Source organism: Oncorhynchus keta, chromosome 25 (genome assembly GCF_023373465.1).
Source record: "Oncorhynchus keta strain PuntledgeMale-10-30-2019 chromosome 25, Oket_V2, whole genome shotgun sequence".
Classification (NCBI taxonomy): Eukaryota; Metazoa; Chordata; class Actinopteri; order Salmoniformes; family Salmonidae; genus Oncorhynchus; species Oncorhynchus keta.
The window spans coordinates 26,101,477-26,118,581 of record NC_068445.1 but is presented as its reverse complement, the minus strand read 5'-3'; the positions used below and the strand labels follow the sequence as shown (position 1 = coordinate 26,118,581).

General features: G+C 42.0%; 1 protein-coding gene across 3 annotated transcripts in view; it reads right to left on the bottom strand.

The window, feature by feature from the left end:
• Nucleotides 1-16,862, bottom strand: part of LOC118358453 (E3 ubiquitin-protein ligase CHFR-like) — a 29,578-nt gene extending 12,716 nt beyond the window's left edge. The window contains exons 1-16 of one of the 3 annotated variants that reach the window (XM_035736297.2): nucleotides 16,725-16,862; nucleotides 16,083-16,217; nucleotides 14,939-15,038; nucleotides 12,883-12,992; nucleotides 10,637-10,696; nucleotides 10,286-10,504; nucleotides 9,811-9,906; nucleotides 9,523-9,718; nucleotides 9,133-9,287; nucleotides 8,801-8,963; nucleotides 8,309-8,673; nucleotides 7,899-8,015; nucleotides 7,717-7,800; nucleotides 7,405-7,475; nucleotides 6,999-7,086; nucleotides 6,572-6,679 (exon numbers count right to left, since the gene is read on the bottom strand). In XM_035736297.2, the coding sequence (XP_035592190.1) occupies nucleotides 6,572-6,679; nucleotides 6,999-7,086; nucleotides 7,405-7,475; nucleotides 7,717-7,800; nucleotides 7,899-8,015; nucleotides 8,309-8,673; nucleotides 8,801-8,963; nucleotides 9,133-9,287; nucleotides 9,523-9,718; nucleotides 9,811-9,906; nucleotides 10,286-10,504; nucleotides 10,637-10,696; nucleotides 12,883-12,992; nucleotides 14,939-15,038; nucleotides 16,083-16,191 (2,041 nt within the window). In that variant the 5' untranslated portion in view covers nucleotides 16,192-16,217; nucleotides 16,725-16,862. Of the gene's footprint in view, nucleotides 1-6,571; nucleotides 6,680-6,998; nucleotides 7,087-7,404; nucleotides 7,476-7,716; nucleotides 7,801-7,898; nucleotides 8,016-8,308; nucleotides 8,674-8,800; nucleotides 8,964-9,132; nucleotides 9,288-9,522; nucleotides 9,719-9,810; nucleotides 9,907-10,285; nucleotides 10,505-10,636; nucleotides 10,697-12,882; nucleotides 12,993-14,938; nucleotides 15,039-16,082; nucleotides 16,218-16,702 lie in introns of those variants that run through there. The other 2 variants (XM_035736298.2, XM_035736299.2) reach the window with 2 other exon arrangements.
• Between the last annotated feature and the right edge of the window lie 243 nt (nucleotides 16,863-17,105).

The following is a 17,105-nucleotide window of genomic DNA, read 5'->3' as shown; positions in this document are numbered from 1 at the left end:
AAAACAAAAATAAAATCCCAACTATACTTTCACCTCTCACTATCCTAGAACTTCTACTTACATATGAACTGAGGAGGCTCCCGCAAATGAAGTGTTCAGTTAGCATCTAATAAACCTATACAGAATAAGTTGCAACTTAAACATACTGCGCATTTAAGTGTCATCCTGGGTCAATCCCAGAGTTAAGCAAGATATAGCCTCAAGATTATATTGTTAAGCACTGCCGGTCAAAAAAATAAACCATTCGCAACCGACATAGTCAGCCGTACCTTTACATACTGTGGGTCAGGAGATCGGAACAAGGATTTGTTCAAATAAACGTTCCCCCATTAAAAAAAAAGTTTAATAAAAAAATAAAAAATATACACACACACACACACACACACACACACACACACACACAGTGCCTTGCGAAAGTATTCACCCCCCTTGAACTTTGCGACCTTTTGCCACATTTCAGGCTTCAAACATAAAGATATAAAACTGTATTTTTTTGTGAAGAATCAACAACAAGTGGGACACAATCATGAAGTGGAACGACATTTATTGGATATTTCAAACTTTTTTAACAAATCAAAAACTGAAAAATTGGGCGTGCAAAATTATTCAGCCCCTTTACTTTCAGTGCAGCAAACTCTCTCCAGAAGTTCAGTGAGGATCTCTGAATTATCCAATGTTGACCTAAATGACTAATGATGATAAATACAATCCACCTGTGTGTAATCAAGTCTCCGTATAAATGCACCTGCACTGTGATAGTCTCAGAGGTCCGTTAAAAGCGCAGAGAGCATCATGAAGATCAAGGAACACACCAGGCAGGTCCGAGATACTGTTGTGAAGAAGTTTAATGCCGGATTTGGATACAAAAAGATTTCCCAAGCTTTAAACATCCCAAGGAGCACTGTGCAAGCGATAATATTGAAATGGAAGGAGTATCAGACCACTGCAAATCTACCAAGACCTGGCCGTCCCTCTAAACTTTCAGCTCATACAAGGAGAAGACTGATCAGAGATGCAGCCAAGAGGCCCATGATCACTCGGAATGAACTGCAGAGATCTACAGCTGAGGTCGGAGACTCTGTCCATAGGACAACAATCAGTCGTATATTGCACAAATCTGGTCTTTATGGAAGAGTTGCAAGAAGAAAGCCATTTCTTAAAGATATCCATAAAAAGTGTTGTTTAATGTTTGCCACAAGCCACCTGGGAGACACACCAAACATGTGGAAGAAGGTGCTCTGGTCAGATGAAACCAAAATGGAACTTTTTGGCAACAATGCAAAATGTTATGTTTGGCATAAAAGCAACACAGCTCATCACTCTGAACACACCATCCCCACTGTCAAACATGGTGGTGGCAGCATCATGGTTTGGGCCTGCTTTTCTTCAGCAGGGACAGGGAAGATGGTTGAAATTGATGGGAAGATGAATGGAGCCAAATACAGGAGCATTCTGGAAGAAAACCTGATGGAGTCTGCAAAAGACCTGAGACTGGGACGGAGATTTGTCTTCCAACACGACAATGATCCAAAACATAAAGCAAAATCTACAATGGAATGGTTCAAAAATAAACATATCCAGGTGTTAGAATGGCCAAGTCAAAGTCCAGACCTGAATCCAATCGAGAATCTGTGGAAATAACTGAAAACTGCTGTTCACAAATGCTCTCCATCCAACCGCACTGAGCTCGAGCTGTTTTGCAAGGAGGAATGGGAAAAAATGTCAGTCTCTCGATGTGCAAAACTGATAGAGACATACCCCAAGCGACTTACAGCTGTAATCGGTCACGAACCGGCTCAAAGCCCGTAACAAAGGGAGACAACGTGGAGATAAGGAGTAGCAAAATATATATTTATTAAATAAGTAACTTAGTATAATATACAATGGTGTGTGTAATCAGTAATCAGTAGTGTAAGTGAGTGTTTTGCATGCATGAATGTGATAATGCAGGGTGATGAAAGGTGCCAAAGCAAACAAACAAAAAGGCCACCTAGAACCACAACAGAATCTACAAAAGGTGTCTGCATGGAGAGAGTCTCCTCCATGAATGTGGAAGAGGTCTATTTATCCTGGGAGACACCTGGCCCAGGTGTTTCCCATGTAGCTGACAACCCTCCCAACTCCGCCCACCGGCATCCTAATAAGGAAACAAGAACAAAGAGAGAATACGGCAGACAGAGTGGGAGGGTCGTCACAAATCGCAGCAAAAGGTGGCGCTACAAAGTATTAACTTAAGGGGGCTGAATAATTTTGCACGCCCAATTTTTCTGTTTTTGATTTGTTAAAAAAGTTTGAAATATCCAATAAATGTCGTTCCACTTCATGATTGTGTCCCACTTGTTGTTGATTCTTCACAAAAAATACAGTTTTATATATTTATGTTTGAAGCCTGAAATGTGGCAAAAGGTCGTAAAGTTCAAGGGGGCCGAATACTTTCGCAAGGCACTGTACATACATACATACATACATACAGATATATACATATATATATACACACACACACATGCATACACACGCACACACACACACACATACATGCATGCATGCATGCATACATACATACATACATACATTAAATAATATGTATATACATCCATATGCACACATACACATACAAACAAATATACAAATACCCCAGAATAACAATATACACTGATTTAACATATACACATTCATAATACTAAAATGTTAAGAGAAAATAGTAATAAAGTACAAATAGTAATTATATGTACGCACACCTACACAGACATAAGCACTACAGAGGGCTGGTGGGACTCTAGTCGGGAGAGAGGCCCACCGCCAGACAAAGGCAGAACGGCACAAAACATCAACTTGCTAACCAGGTGTCTGCTCCCTCCCAACCATCATCCCCAGTCCCCTTCAAGCAATAAATAAATGGTATGGTAGTAACAATAATGTAAGGATTGTAAAATAAATAACGAAACAAAAGTGGGGGAATATAAGTATATCCGTCCGAAGGTGTCAGTGATCAAACCTGGAAGTAAAAAATATGCATCGCTCTGAGCACAGCCGGGATGAAAGTGAATTTAACGTTAAATGAGAGCTCTGACCGCCATCTATTGGTCTGATCAGCGTCTTACATGTTCGGTAGCCCTTGTTGAGCCCGTTTAATACGTTTTCACCCAATATGGTATAGTATGGATTCGAGTCCATGAGCAGACCCTAACACGCAACAACAAGGCACTCTAACCTGTACGGGGGATTGGTGTATATCCCCGGATAAACTTCTCTGCGTCCAAAACCGAGGAGAGCCAAATCTTCTCACCGGAAGGCGGGGTAATTCTTAGTCTTGCAGGGAAGAGCAAGGCTGGGCGAAGATAGAGTTTGTAGAGTTTGGTCATGACATCTCTGTAGTCGGCGCGATGCTTTGCCACATCGGGCGCATAATCCTCATAGACACGGAATGGATGCCCTTTATGTGACAGGTTGCCCCTCATTCGAGCTTCATGCAGGATAAGATCCTTGGTCTTGAAACTGTGACAACAGATGATTACTGGGCGAGGACGTTGGCCCGGTCCAGGCACTGGGACAAGGGAGCGAAGTGCGCGGTCCAGCTGGGGATCCAAATCCAAAACATCCGATCCCATTGCATCCTTCAATAGCTTGGCGAACAAGTCGGTGGGGCGAGAGCCAGCCTCCACCCCCTCTGCCAGAACAACAACGCGAAGGTTATTACGTCTGGATCGGCCCTCCAGGTCCACCACTTTCACAGAAAGCATCTGCACACTATCCTGCAATGACGTGCATAGCTTCTCGAACTCGTCGATCCTACCAGCGTTGAATTCAGAAGCTTTCTCAAGGTCCACAATACTCTGGCCATGCGAAGCGACCGTTCGAATGATGCTCTCGATTTTGGTGTCCAGTTCAGCATTAGTGGCCTTAAGATCCTCAGCTATAGCAACACGGAGCTCCCCCAAAGCCCGGGTAAGTTCTGTAAGTGTCACTTTGTTGCAGGTGCCTCCCGCCATGTCTGTCTCGTTGTTTAATGGGGAGTAGGCCTCCGCTGTGGATTTATTGTCCTTTGGTCGCTTATTACTCATCATTTTCATATAAAAAGTTACAATCTTGTATTAGTAAGAAACGTTTGTTGTAAAAAGTGCCATAAAGTAGGTTAAATTAGATTATTTCGCAAAAAAGTTGCAGGAGCCTCTCACGCACAGCCGTTCACTCCAACATGCTAGCTCCGCCCCAGTTATTGCGTTTTCTACTCGGTTCCTAAACGAAACAGACACGTTTACCTGTGTTAACTAGATTACTAATGTATTAATTCTATCGATGTAAGACATTCTGGTGAGCACTACTTTATTTAGTCTTCTGGTGCAATACGTTGACAGAAGAGAAGCTGCATGTATCTAACTGTAGTTGACAAACAAATGGCCTACCAAATGTCAGAAACTATAATAATGGCCTACCAAATGTCAGAAACTATAATAATGGCCTACCAAATGTCAGAAACTATAATAATGGCCTACCAAATGTCAGAAACTATAATAATGGCCTACCAAATGTCAGAAACAATAACAATGGACTACCAAATGTCAGAAATAAGCAGAAACTTAGTAGTAAGTTAGTGAATAAATTATAGTAGGCTAAATTATTATGTAATTATTATGGTGGATCGAACTGCGCAGGTAGCCTACTTTTTGAAGGGATTCGTTTGAAAATCAGATGAAAACATCCCACAACACCCATGACATGCGAAACTGAGCCTGCACAGACAGCAGAAACAACATTAAAACGGGATACAATTTTACAGCATCCCTTTATTAAATCAGCACATCCCAGGCATTTTACCCAGGTTTCTCATAACCGGGATACAAGCGTTTTCGGTGTTTATGATGTTTGTGTGTCAACTCAAAATCAGAATACTTCAGAATCCTGAATAATAATGGGATAGTAGTGTACATGTAAATGTGGTCACTGATGCCATTTTCTGTTAGAAACATGCACAGCCGATGGAAAGGGGCATGTTTCGCTTTAGAAAGACTCTCCAATAAAACATTTTTCACTCATCTGTAGAATGTTTTTGTATTTCTCCAGCGTTCTTGAATTAAGTTCGTTCAGTTTCCCAAATATGTCTGTTACATAGGCAACGAGACATTTTTATTTTCATTACACAGAAAGTCAACCAAGTCTTATATATGGTTATTTTTTACATCCATTGTGAAGGTCAACCGTTCCTCTCTCAATGCAAACAATCTTTCCAACATTCCCCCTCGACAACCACCAAGCCTCGGTGTGAATTATAACATTGTCATGCGCTGATCCCATATCTCAACATTGTTTCGCAAACAGGCATGTGCGCAGTGTGTGGTTTGATGTGGTTTACAATCAAAGTTACCTGCTGCAGTATATCTCTGTGCTCAGCTCTTTTGCCGCCAGTTGCTCTCGGTGCATCATACAATGCGTCCATAAGGCAGAGGGAGACATACTCATAACTAGAGTGCAGAGGCCTGCCTGCCGTCCCGCCATAGATGGAGTGTGCAAAAGTCCATCCTTCGATTGTTTTGTGTCAATATAGCCATGAAATACACTGAACATCCCATGTAATGTTTCATGCTCGGGAATCGTAAGACAGAACAATCTGTCTCCTTGGTTAAATAGCCCTTACACAGCCCGGAGGTGTGTTCGGTCATTGTCCTGTTAAAAAACAGATGATAGTCCCACTAAGCCCAAACCAGATGGGAAGTGTGCCTTGAATTCTAAATCAATCACAGACAGAGTCACCAGCAAAGCACCCCCACACCATAACACCTCCTCCTCCATGCTTTACGTTGGGAAATACACATGCAGACATCATCCCTTCACCCATACCGGGTCTCACAAAGACACGGCGGTTGGAAACAGAAATCTCAGATTTGGACACGCTTCCACCGGTCTAATGTCCATTGCTTGTGTTTCTTGGCCCATGCAAGTCTCTTCTTTGTTCTTATTTTTCCTCCTCAATTTCGTGGTATCCAATTAGTAGTTACAGTCCTGTCTCATCGCTGCAACTCCCATACGGACTCGGGAGAGGCGAAGGTCGAGAGCAGCGCGGCTCGGTAAGGTTGTGTTTCGGGGGACGCACTGCTCTCGACCTTCGCCTCTCCCGAGTCCGTATGGGAGTTGCAGCGATGTGCTTCTTGACACAATGCCCACTTATTATTATTAACCCGAAATCCAGCCGCACCAATGTGTCGGAGGAAACACTGTACTCCTGGCGACCATGTCAGTGTGCACTGCACCAGGCCCGCCACAGGAGTCACTCACTAGTGCGCAATGGGACAAGGATATCCCTGCTGGGCAAACCCTCCTCTAACCCAGACGATGCTGGGCCAATTGTGCATCGCCCAATTGATGTCTTCACTATTATTCTATAATGTAGAAAATAGTACAAATAAAAACCCTTGAATGAGTAGGTGTTCTAAAACCTTTGACCAGTAGTGTATACATTAAAAAATCCTCCGTATTTTGGAAATTCTCCCATGAACTATTTGCATATCAGGCGACCCCACATGAGGTTGCGATCCCTAGTTTAGGAACCGCTGAGTTAGAGGCTGCTCTCGCTCACCAGGAAGCGCTGAGGCAGGGATGTTCTGTCTGTATTTGTAGGCCAGCTCCCCGAAGGCTCGCAGGCCACAGCAGAAACAGAGTATGGCGTTACTGTTGATGCGATAATCTGAGATATAAAACATGGAGAGAGAGAGAGGGAGAGATAGAGTTACTAGTGCGTCCCAAAGTGAGTTGGAAGGATGCTCTGCACTGTCAGTAAGACTGAGAAATATGTTCAAGATGGGAAGCTTAAAGGTGGAATTGCAGCTCATCGTTTTTGCAGTCACGAGATATGGAAATAAAAGACCTGGATATGGTGTCTCAGGAAGCACATTTATATGATGTAGGAATTTTCAGAGATGTGCAATGCAAATGCAAAAAAGACAACCTGGAACGCTTCCAATCTCAAGTTTTATGTGAGGTGAAGAGGATAGTGTCAGACTGACCAGACAGATAGAAGGTTCCCTGTTGCAGGCCCTGAAGACCCTCCTGTAGCATGTCCCTCCACGACATTCCTCTGGCTGACAAGTAACTCTATAAAGCGGAAGGATGACAGGTTATATATTAGACGTTAGTGGTCGCTGTAGTAGAGAAGTTAGAAAACAATGCAAAAGAAATAGATTCACTTAACCTGGGTTATGTAACCAGGCACCAGTTTCCCAATTCCTAGACACAGATTTAGACTATTCATGGACTAAAAAGCATGGTCAATGGAGAATCTTCATTGAAATAGCTTTTAAGTCCAGGACTAAGCTTAATCTATGTCTGGGAAACCGGTACAAAGAATGCAGATGCTGATTCTGGGTGTTCAGACTGATCAATGGTTAGAGCCGAAGAGTAGAAAGGAAGTACCTGGAGGATCTCTGATTCATAGTTATTGCTGTTCAGAACACCGTCCAGGCATTTGTCTGTAAGGTTGAGTTCTGTGGACAAAGACATATGTCTCATACTGGTAAACATGATACTGCAATGTGATAACAAATTATGTGTAAGACATAGGGACAATACAGGCAATATTTTGGTAAACTTCCACCACTATTTTCAATAAACTAACCACAATGACAGCGTTACCTCGGAAATCCCTCAGAAGCTCTGGTTTATTTGTTAAAAATATTAGTGACAAACTTTGAAAGTAAATCTAGAAGTAGTAGAGCAGAGACGCACCACTGAAACGTGCGAGGCAGCCCTGACAGCCGATCCTCTGGCAGCCCCAGTACATGTGACAGAAGGGCCGCAGGCACGCCACACCTAGCCAACACAAAGAACCACACCCATCAGCACCTTCAGCCAAAGCACTCTTGCCATTGGTCCATTAACATTGATTGGCAGGCCTGCGGGCCACTCACATTGCTGAGCGGAGAGTTGCTGGCCAATGAGCTCTGCGCGGCGGTCTGGCATGGGTTGCAGGCAGCAGGTGCAGATGACATGGCTGCCCAGAGGAGGACAGGTGTAATCCTGAGGAGCTGCAGGAGGACAGGACACAGAGAGACATGTCCTCTGGGTCAAGGTCCTGAAGGCTGCACTGTATTATCCTTACAGAATCTACAGATCCAACAATTACGCTACAAGCATTGTCACATATTTCCGTGTCAAGGCGAGTACAACATACTGATAATTAATTTGATCTGTAAGTGCACTACATTGTGTTGTCATAACTCCCTAATCAACCAACACAACATAAAACACTTACATATTAGAAATAAAAGCATTATATAAATGTAAGCTGTTACCAACAGATGGACACATAGTTCAGTACCTGTAGTGGGGACATCAGAGCATGTTGATAATTCCCCTGGTCCTAGAGAGGCTGGTCCTAGAAGAGCTGGTGGGGCTGGTCCTAGAAGAGCTGGTGGAGCTGGTCCTAGAAGAGCTGGTGGAGCTGGTCCTAGAAGAGCTGGTGGAGCTGGTCCAAGAAGAGCTGGTCCTAGAAGTGCTGGTGGGGCTGGGCCTAGAGGGACTGGTCCTAGAGGTGCTGGTAGGACTGGTCCTAGAAGAGCTAGTGGGGCTGGTCCTAGAAGAGCTGGTGGGGCTGGTCCTAGAGGGGCTAGCCCTGTGGCCCACAGTACCTGGCTGACCTCCTTCCTGTAGCCTGGACACTGTCTGCACATCACAACAGGCTGGCTGTGGAAACAACAACAGGAAGAAGAATGTTTGAGGGAGAAAAACAAACCACACACTCTTGGTCAACCATACACATAGGGTCACAGACATGGTCACAGTCACACACACAGCTACTCTTCTGTCTGACCCGATATCGGAGGTGTCACTGTCGTTGTCGGAGAGCTCAAAGAGATAATCAGAGCTGCCCTCTTCATCAGAAAAGGAACGCTCAATCTTTGGCTGCAGCATGTCCCGAGTTATCTTGTTCCGGCTGTCCATGCTCTTCAGGTCCTCCTCACTGCGACACTTCTCTGTGGACACAAAGGGTCAACACAGGGTCAACACAGGTCATTTCCATGCTTTATTTGGGTCCACAGACATAGACACAAATACCGAGTTTAACAGGGGGAGGAGCTGGTCGCTATCCACAATAGTGTTAATGGGGGTACAAGGTTAGAGTCGGGCAGATTGAATACAAACCCGGGTGTTGGATAAGGTAGGCCTCCACCAGGTTGTTGAGGATGTGGTTCTTGCGGATCCTCTCTACGGGGCAGCGACAGGTGGGGCAGAGAGACGAGCGCTCCATCCAGCCAGAGTAACACGCAGCACAGAAGGTGTGCATACAGGGCTGCAGGCTGCATGGGGGACACACAGGGAGCAGATACCATTAACACGCAGTAGAGCCACCTTTCTGTCTTATAGAACAAAATTAGAAATACTAGGAATTATAAAATGTTGTGTTAATACGACTCTTGATACCTTATATTTATTGAACCATTGCTATGTTCATCTGCTGCGAGGAGCCACAAGCAATGAAATAGAGGAGTGGGCCTATTTTCTAATGTAGTAGTAGGTAGAGTCTTGCTGTACCTGACACAGTCATGAAGTAGGTCCTGACAGATGATACAGGTTAGGGACTCCTCCATCTTGTCAGTCTTGGCTTCTTCCACAGTCACAGCCACAGCAGCTTTTCCAAACAGATCCCCGATAAGAAAACCCTTAGCTGGGCTGGGGCCGACCACCGCAATACTGGAAGTATGTGGCAGTCCAAAATCATAGTCCTTGTCTAGGAAGGGAAAGGGGGGAAACACTGTTACGATCAAGTGTCACCAACTAAATGTCAATATGCCACAATGTAATGACACTGAATGCACTGACCAGCACTGTCAGTTTTCCTCCTTTTTCTCTCTGGCTCCATGTCCCCCTCCTTATACAACATTGTGACTCGGTTCTGGGCTTCAGTCTGTCGTGTGTCTGTTGAGCAGAAGAGGTTAGTGTTGTGCTGCCCAGCCTTGCTTTCAGCAGCAGCAGGATAAGGGAGAAAGGATGCACAACAGAGAATGATCAAAAGGCCATATGATTGGGGCAAATTCAGTTACCTGTGCCTGTTCTTGAATATGGGAAGATTTACAAGTAGTTGTGATCATAAAAGTCTGGCATAATATCATTCGGCAAGAGCTGTCCTTTGAAAGAAGTAAGGGAGAGTGAACAAAGCTGGCACAATCAAGTGGAGACCATGATATACCAGTCGAAGAATTTGAGGAGGAGGGTGAAACACAGATTTACTTCCCAGTCCCTGCTTCCTCTCAATGAGCACCATAAAGAGGAAGCACAGGCCAGATGTAAAGCCTACCTAAGGCAGAGGAGTGCAGGAGGGAGGCTGCAGAGGAACAGGCTGTAGAGGAGGAGACTGTGTGGAGGAGGTGGGAGGAGGTGGAGGGCTGGGGTTCATCCAAGGCCTGCTGCTCCCGTGGAGGTCCAACAAGGAATGGCTCCACAGACACACATACTGCTGCTGTAACAGGGCAGGTCTGGACTTTCTGCTGCATTACTGAGCATCTGGTGGCACCACCTGACATGGTTGAAAGGGTGGAAAGCAACACACAAGCTAATTAAATCCACCCTAAAATGTTTTTCATGAAAAATATGCTAAGTCACGAGGTAGCAATCAAATATCACATTGATTTGGTTATTTTATACTTACCAATTGTGTCTTGTGAGAATGTCCTCTCTGGTTTTATGGACTGATACATGTAGGCAAGGTCTGTAGAAGCAAGAGATTGTTATACTTCACTCAATTGAAAAAAAAAAAATACAGACTCATGAAAAAAAACAAGGAAATTACAAACTTAAGAACTATAAAAAGACGACACCAGGCCCATCCACATTGACCCAGAACAAATAGAATCAGTTGAGCAATACAAATATCTTGGAACTCTAATTGACTGCAAACACAGACATACAAATAGGGACAACAATGACTGTATTTTGTGAAGATTAAATAAATATATGGTCAGTAAAAGAATATCAACCATATTCTATACATCAATTGTTCAGTGTTCTCACGCCTGGTACAAGCAGATATCCATCCATAGCAAATAAAAAACAACTAGTAGTAAAGCTGTCAAACAAAATCAGTGGAGTTAATCTGAAGAAAAAGGAAGTGCTGTTCTTGGAGAGAGTGGTGAGCAGGAGTGAAAATTGCCACCAATCTGACACACCCACTCAACCAGGAGTAGTACCATCAGGCCGCTGATACAGAGTCCATCTTTACAAAACCGCCAGAGCCTAGTAATCCACCAGTATAAGTCAACTGACTAAATAACTGCTCAACCCTAACTGAATTATGAACTGTATCCACATGTGTTGTCTGCTGTAGTTATTGATTGTGATTTATGTATGCATTTATGTACATATTGGTGATGCTGTGCTGTTTGGTGAGATGCAAGACAAATTTCGCGAAAAGGGACACACAAATTATTATTATTGTTGAGGCAAAAGTTTGTGTACATTTAGTTAAATATCCCCAAAAAGGGAAAACATTACTCTTTTTTGAGAGGCCATTCTTGGCCGACTGGTCCAACTCAGTTTAGACACATTATGCAAGTTCACTGTGTACAGTATGCATTTATAACCAAGTTGGCAGCACTGGAAGGTACACAGGAAAACAAGTGGACTAAAAGACCTGTATGCACCAAATCAAATCAAAATGTATTGGTCACATGCACATGGTACAGTGAGATGCTTTCCTTGACAATGGTGTGCACTATGCAGTATACTACGGTTGAAAAACTACTGGTAATTTACCAAAGTTACTGGAATTTTCAGTCATTCATAATAATAATTTAGTGGGTGCTTATAGTTGTCCTATTTCACAAGTACAAGTGGGTATTATATGCGAATTTGAATATATATATATTTTTTTTTGCATATCCAAACTCCCATTGAGACACCCTTGAGAGAGTGGGATCATGGGCCAAGGTCAGCCCTTATCAACGGCAACCCTGGAGTAATTAGGGTTAAATACCTCGCCCAAGGGCACAACATCATATTTTTCACCTTGTCGGCTCGGGATTTCAACTAGCGACCTTTCGGTTACTGGCCCAACACTACAACAACTAGGCTACCTGGTGCCCTGGTCTACGGTAATCGATTGTAACTTTGGACATTTGCACTTCAATTACTTTAAAAAATATACATTTTATATAAAATCTTCATTTTTTTCATCTGTGTCCATATTGTCCATGACTTTCTAGTGGATAAACCATACGGTTCAAGAGAAAACAGCCTAATTAATGAAAAAAAAAAGCATCTAAAAACAACAATGGCATAATTTTCTATTAACTCTGCAAGTCTTTCAACTATTGATTTTTTTTCCCACAACCAGTTTGGTGCAAAAACAATTACAACAAAGAGATAGTAAAATAAATAAGTGTGTAGAGAAAATCTAAAACAAAGGATCTCATGCTGAACACAAACAGTATTCACCAAGTTGATGGGTTATATTTAGGATAATGTTGTCATTCTATTTGTTATATTAAAATCATCTTATTTTACATGTTACATAAATTCCAGAAAGTTTTCATAATTCTAGTAGTTTACCGGTAAACTTGGAATGTTACCATTTACATACCCTCACTTTGTAACCCTATGCACTACTAATTTATACACACCTTCTGAAGAAAATAAGGAACACGTTATATTCTTTCTAAAGCCTTTCTTTATACACTTACAGATGGATCTTAATTTGATCACCCTGCTGTTACAAGAAAATTCCTGCACAGCAGAAAATGCAAACTTGTATGGTATTGTTGGTTTAAAAAGGCTTTAAAAGTTTGTAATTTCCACCTAAAAATATCAGACTTAATTTGCCCTAACTAAAAATGTATAATCCGCTACAAAAATTAGAGCCAAACACTCCAATCAAAATAAGAAAAAAAAAAAACGTACTTTGCTCTGGTTCGTTTTTCCTGTATACAAAGTAGATGACGTCTCCATTCTGCAGCATATGAATCTGCTTCTTCACCAGCTTAGACATGTTAATCACTGTACCATTGGTGCTAGAGGTGTGAAAAACAAAACAAGAACACTGGTCTGTCATTGTATTCAATGTATTCAATCAGCAACCTTGGAAGAAATCCAAGACTTAGAGAGGACTGTGTCTCAGTTTTGACTGGCTAGAAAAACTTTGCTGCAGTTATTACTATAGTAACAATTAAATAGTAGTTTCATGGGATATATAGGGATGGAATCTTACCCTACACTATTGAGACACTACACTGTCACATTCCATCTTTCTATTGGAAAAGTATCCACAATATTCAGGAGCAAAACAGTAAGAGCTGCCACTTTGCTCAATGATGTAAAGCCTAAAGCTTACCGTATGCTTCCCAGTCAAAAAAGTTGGTGCATATATTATGACCACATTTTGTGAAGTTTTTCTTCGTTTTTGATTTTCGGACGCATTTGGCAGGGTTTTCCCCGGCTGTTCGAGCACACACATTTTTTCCCCGGCTGTTCGAGCACACACATTTTTTCCCCGGCTGTTCGAGCACACACATTTTTTCCCCGGCTGTTCGAGCACACACATTTTTCCCCCGGCTGTTCGAGCACACACATTTTTTCCCCGGCTGTTCGAGCACACACATTTTTTCCCCGGCTGTTCGAGCACACACATTTTTTCCCCGGCTGTTCGAGCACACACATTTTTTCCCCGGCTGTTCGAGCACACACATTTTTTCCCCGGCTGTTCGAGCACACACATTTTTTCCCCGGCTGTTCGAGCACACACATTTTTTCCCTGGCTGTTCGAGCACACACATTTTTTCCCCGGCTGTTCGAGCACACACATTTTTTCCCCGGCTGTTCGAGCACACACATTTTTTCCCTGGCTGTTCGAGCACACATTTTTTCCCTGGCTGTTCGAGCACACACATTTTTTCCCGGCTGTTCGAGCACACACATTTTTTCCCCGGCTGTTCGAGCACACACATTTTTTCCCTGGCTGTTCGAGCACACACATTTTTTCCCTGGCTGTTCGAGCACACACATTTTTTCCCCGGCTGTTCGAGCACACACATTTTTTCCCTGGCTGTTCGAGCACACACATTTTTTCCCCGGCTGTTCGAGCTCACACATTTTTTCCCTGGCTGTTCGAGCACACACATTTTTCCCCCGGCTGTTCGAGCACACACATTTTCTTTCTTAAGGCTTGTTGAATTTCGATAGCCGAAGTCGATAGTTGTGATAGGTCAACAGTAGGGTTCTTCAATAAAGTGATTGTTGTCATTCAACGACAGACTAGTTTTCAGTTTCATTTGAGAAATACTGCACCAAACATCTTAGTTAGATGTAAAATTGCATGACTAAGACCTCTTTGGCAAAAATTTCAAAATTAATTACAGATTTCTTGAGTTATCTTAGATTAAATCATACTATTTTGAGGAAGTGTATTTGTTGCTATGGTGTTTCAAGAGGGACAAACAGTAATATTGTCACTTTTTTCAACAGAATGTATTAAGAAAGTACAGACGTTCACGCCGCCTAGCCAAGTTCTGCTAGGAGCAAACTGAACCTATGTATGCGGACACCTTAATGCAGTGTGTGCACACTAGAGAAATGCGTGTAGAGAAAATGCCTTTCATCTTGCTGACTTATTAGCGCATGGTAAAACACAACCTCTTTAATTGATGGTTAGTGTAATTTGCCAGCTGGTTGCTTACACTGAAAATGAGATTACACTGTGATGTGCAGTGCTGGGCAGATATCTGTTCAATCCACCATGAAATACACTGATCAGTCACTATAAACAGGATTACAAACAAATACAATCTGCATAATACATTTTCCTATAACAATAAAACAAACAGGTTCAAATCTATTTAGGCTAATTAACTAAGAAAAATGCTCTACATTACCATATTATCGTTAAACATACATAATTGATCAGTTTATCCTTGAGCCTATAAAGTACTTAGAATTTTTTTTTTAAAGACTCCCTTCATACCTTGTGTCCTCCAGCCACACCAATCCTGAGCTCTTATCTTGCACTATCTTACAGTGATCCCCCGAGACCAGTTTGTTAGCAGGAAAGGAAAGATCACAGCCTGGTGAAAGAAAAATGTATTTACAGTTAATAAAATGCACCAAAACAAAATTACAACATAGTTAAAGATTACTATTTTCAACATGACTTGAATAAACTAGATTTTGTCATACAGTAGGCTACTGTTGTGGAGCTTTTGTGCTATATTGTGTGTAAAAAAGCATTTTGTTTACATCATGTTACTGTAAACAAAAACAATTTGGGCCTACTCATTACCTATTTTAAAACAGCAGGAAAACAAGTATTTAGTCAATGGCCACATGGCTGATGATATCGTCACGAGTGAGCTTGGAAAATACCACATTGAGATTGTACGACTATGCTGATTTATTGTTGATGCATTCCTCTCTTCTTTTATACCATATTGTGGGTGCTGCATAACAGACTAGCTCATTAGGCACAGTCTCTTTGTACCGGAAATCAGACTCCTGGAACTCAATATAATAGAGCAGAGACACAGACAGAAACCTAGGAGATATAACCTTTCCTTGGTCAAAATCTATACAAAAAACGAGCCTACTTAATATTCTGCACACATGTTCTCAATAGACGGCTTTGTTATCAAAGAGGGTGTCTAAGTTTGGTGAACTAAAGACTGGGGGTATTGTGCCTTGAATTAACTGGTTTTATTAAAGAGCCCAGACACTGCCCGACTCATGTCTAGGATATGGTATTTTCTGTCTATAAGACATTTATAGACAAATTCCTCAAAACAAGCCACATACATTTACTTAAAAGTGTTCAACTATAAAAATAAAAACACAATTTTATGAAAAGTGTTATGTCTTGAGTTTTTACACGTTATTATGAATGTGCAAACAATAATCATTAATATTGATAACAGGGCGTTTTGGTAGTTCACAAAATATGTACAGTTTATAGATAATCGTAGGCTAGTGTCCTACCGCATTACTTTCTCTATCTTTTATAAATTAGCCTACAATATGGTAGCTGAGTTTCTCAACTCCACGATATGTTGAGAAACTCAGGTAACAATATGATGAAGTGAATGTGTTAGTGTCACTGTGTGGGATAGTAATTTTACCTTTTCTTCGCCCGACAGTGCATTCCCTGTTGACAAGCAATACTTCAGACTGAGTGTCCACTTTTACTAACTTCCCCCATGGTTGACTCCTTCCACGCTTCTTCTCCATGTCCAAAGCTGATACGTTCCAGTTTTCTATATTGATCAAATCATGATGCAATCACTGCTTTAAAAACACTCTACCTAGATGAGTGGCAGCAAATATGTCATCCAATAACTTAACCTAGCTAGTTATTATTTTAGTTGAGAAATATGGGGCACTTTATAGCTAGCCAACTCCCGTTTCCTTAGCCTAACAAACTGTAGCTAACGTTAGTTTAGTTGGGAAGGATAAACAATGAAGCAACCACCCTGTCTGGAACAAGAAACGCCTGGCTAACTTGCTAGCTAATGTAAAATATTTGATTAGCAAGGCATTTTGAGTAAGTTCATGTTAGAAGTTAGTTAATCAAACAACTCGATGGTGAACATGCGACAACAAGCAACTTCATTTTCAAAATAAACCTGGTTTAAGCTTGCTACTGATGTTAGCTGGCTAGCTAACGTTAGCTTGTTGCAAATAGCTAGCTATTAAATTTAGGAGCTAGAAAGAAATACCATTTAGCTAACTAGTTAGCTACCTTGAAAATATAATTACTATACCCTCAAAGGCACGATTATTTCATTCGGTTATTTTTGCTTGAAGGTGTTTTGTCCCTTAATTTTCCAGTTGGCACACACACTAGTTCACTTCCTGACAACCAAAGGTATTTACAGCCAGCCATCAGCTGGAGGAGGGGCGGGGAAAGTAGTCTGAGAAAATGAGGTCTTCAAGGGAACGCCTGCCACTCAACCACCACTACACGCGAAGAAGAGAAAACAAACTCCTGCTTGTTAATTAATTAGATTAGAATGGTGTGTTCTTATATGCACATTTGTTTAGCTATTTAGATTCACACATTTCTCACAGTAAAACTACTCAATGTCAAAACCCTGGATAATAAACCAGGCTTTCATTGGGAATTTGGAGATGAGGGAAGCCTA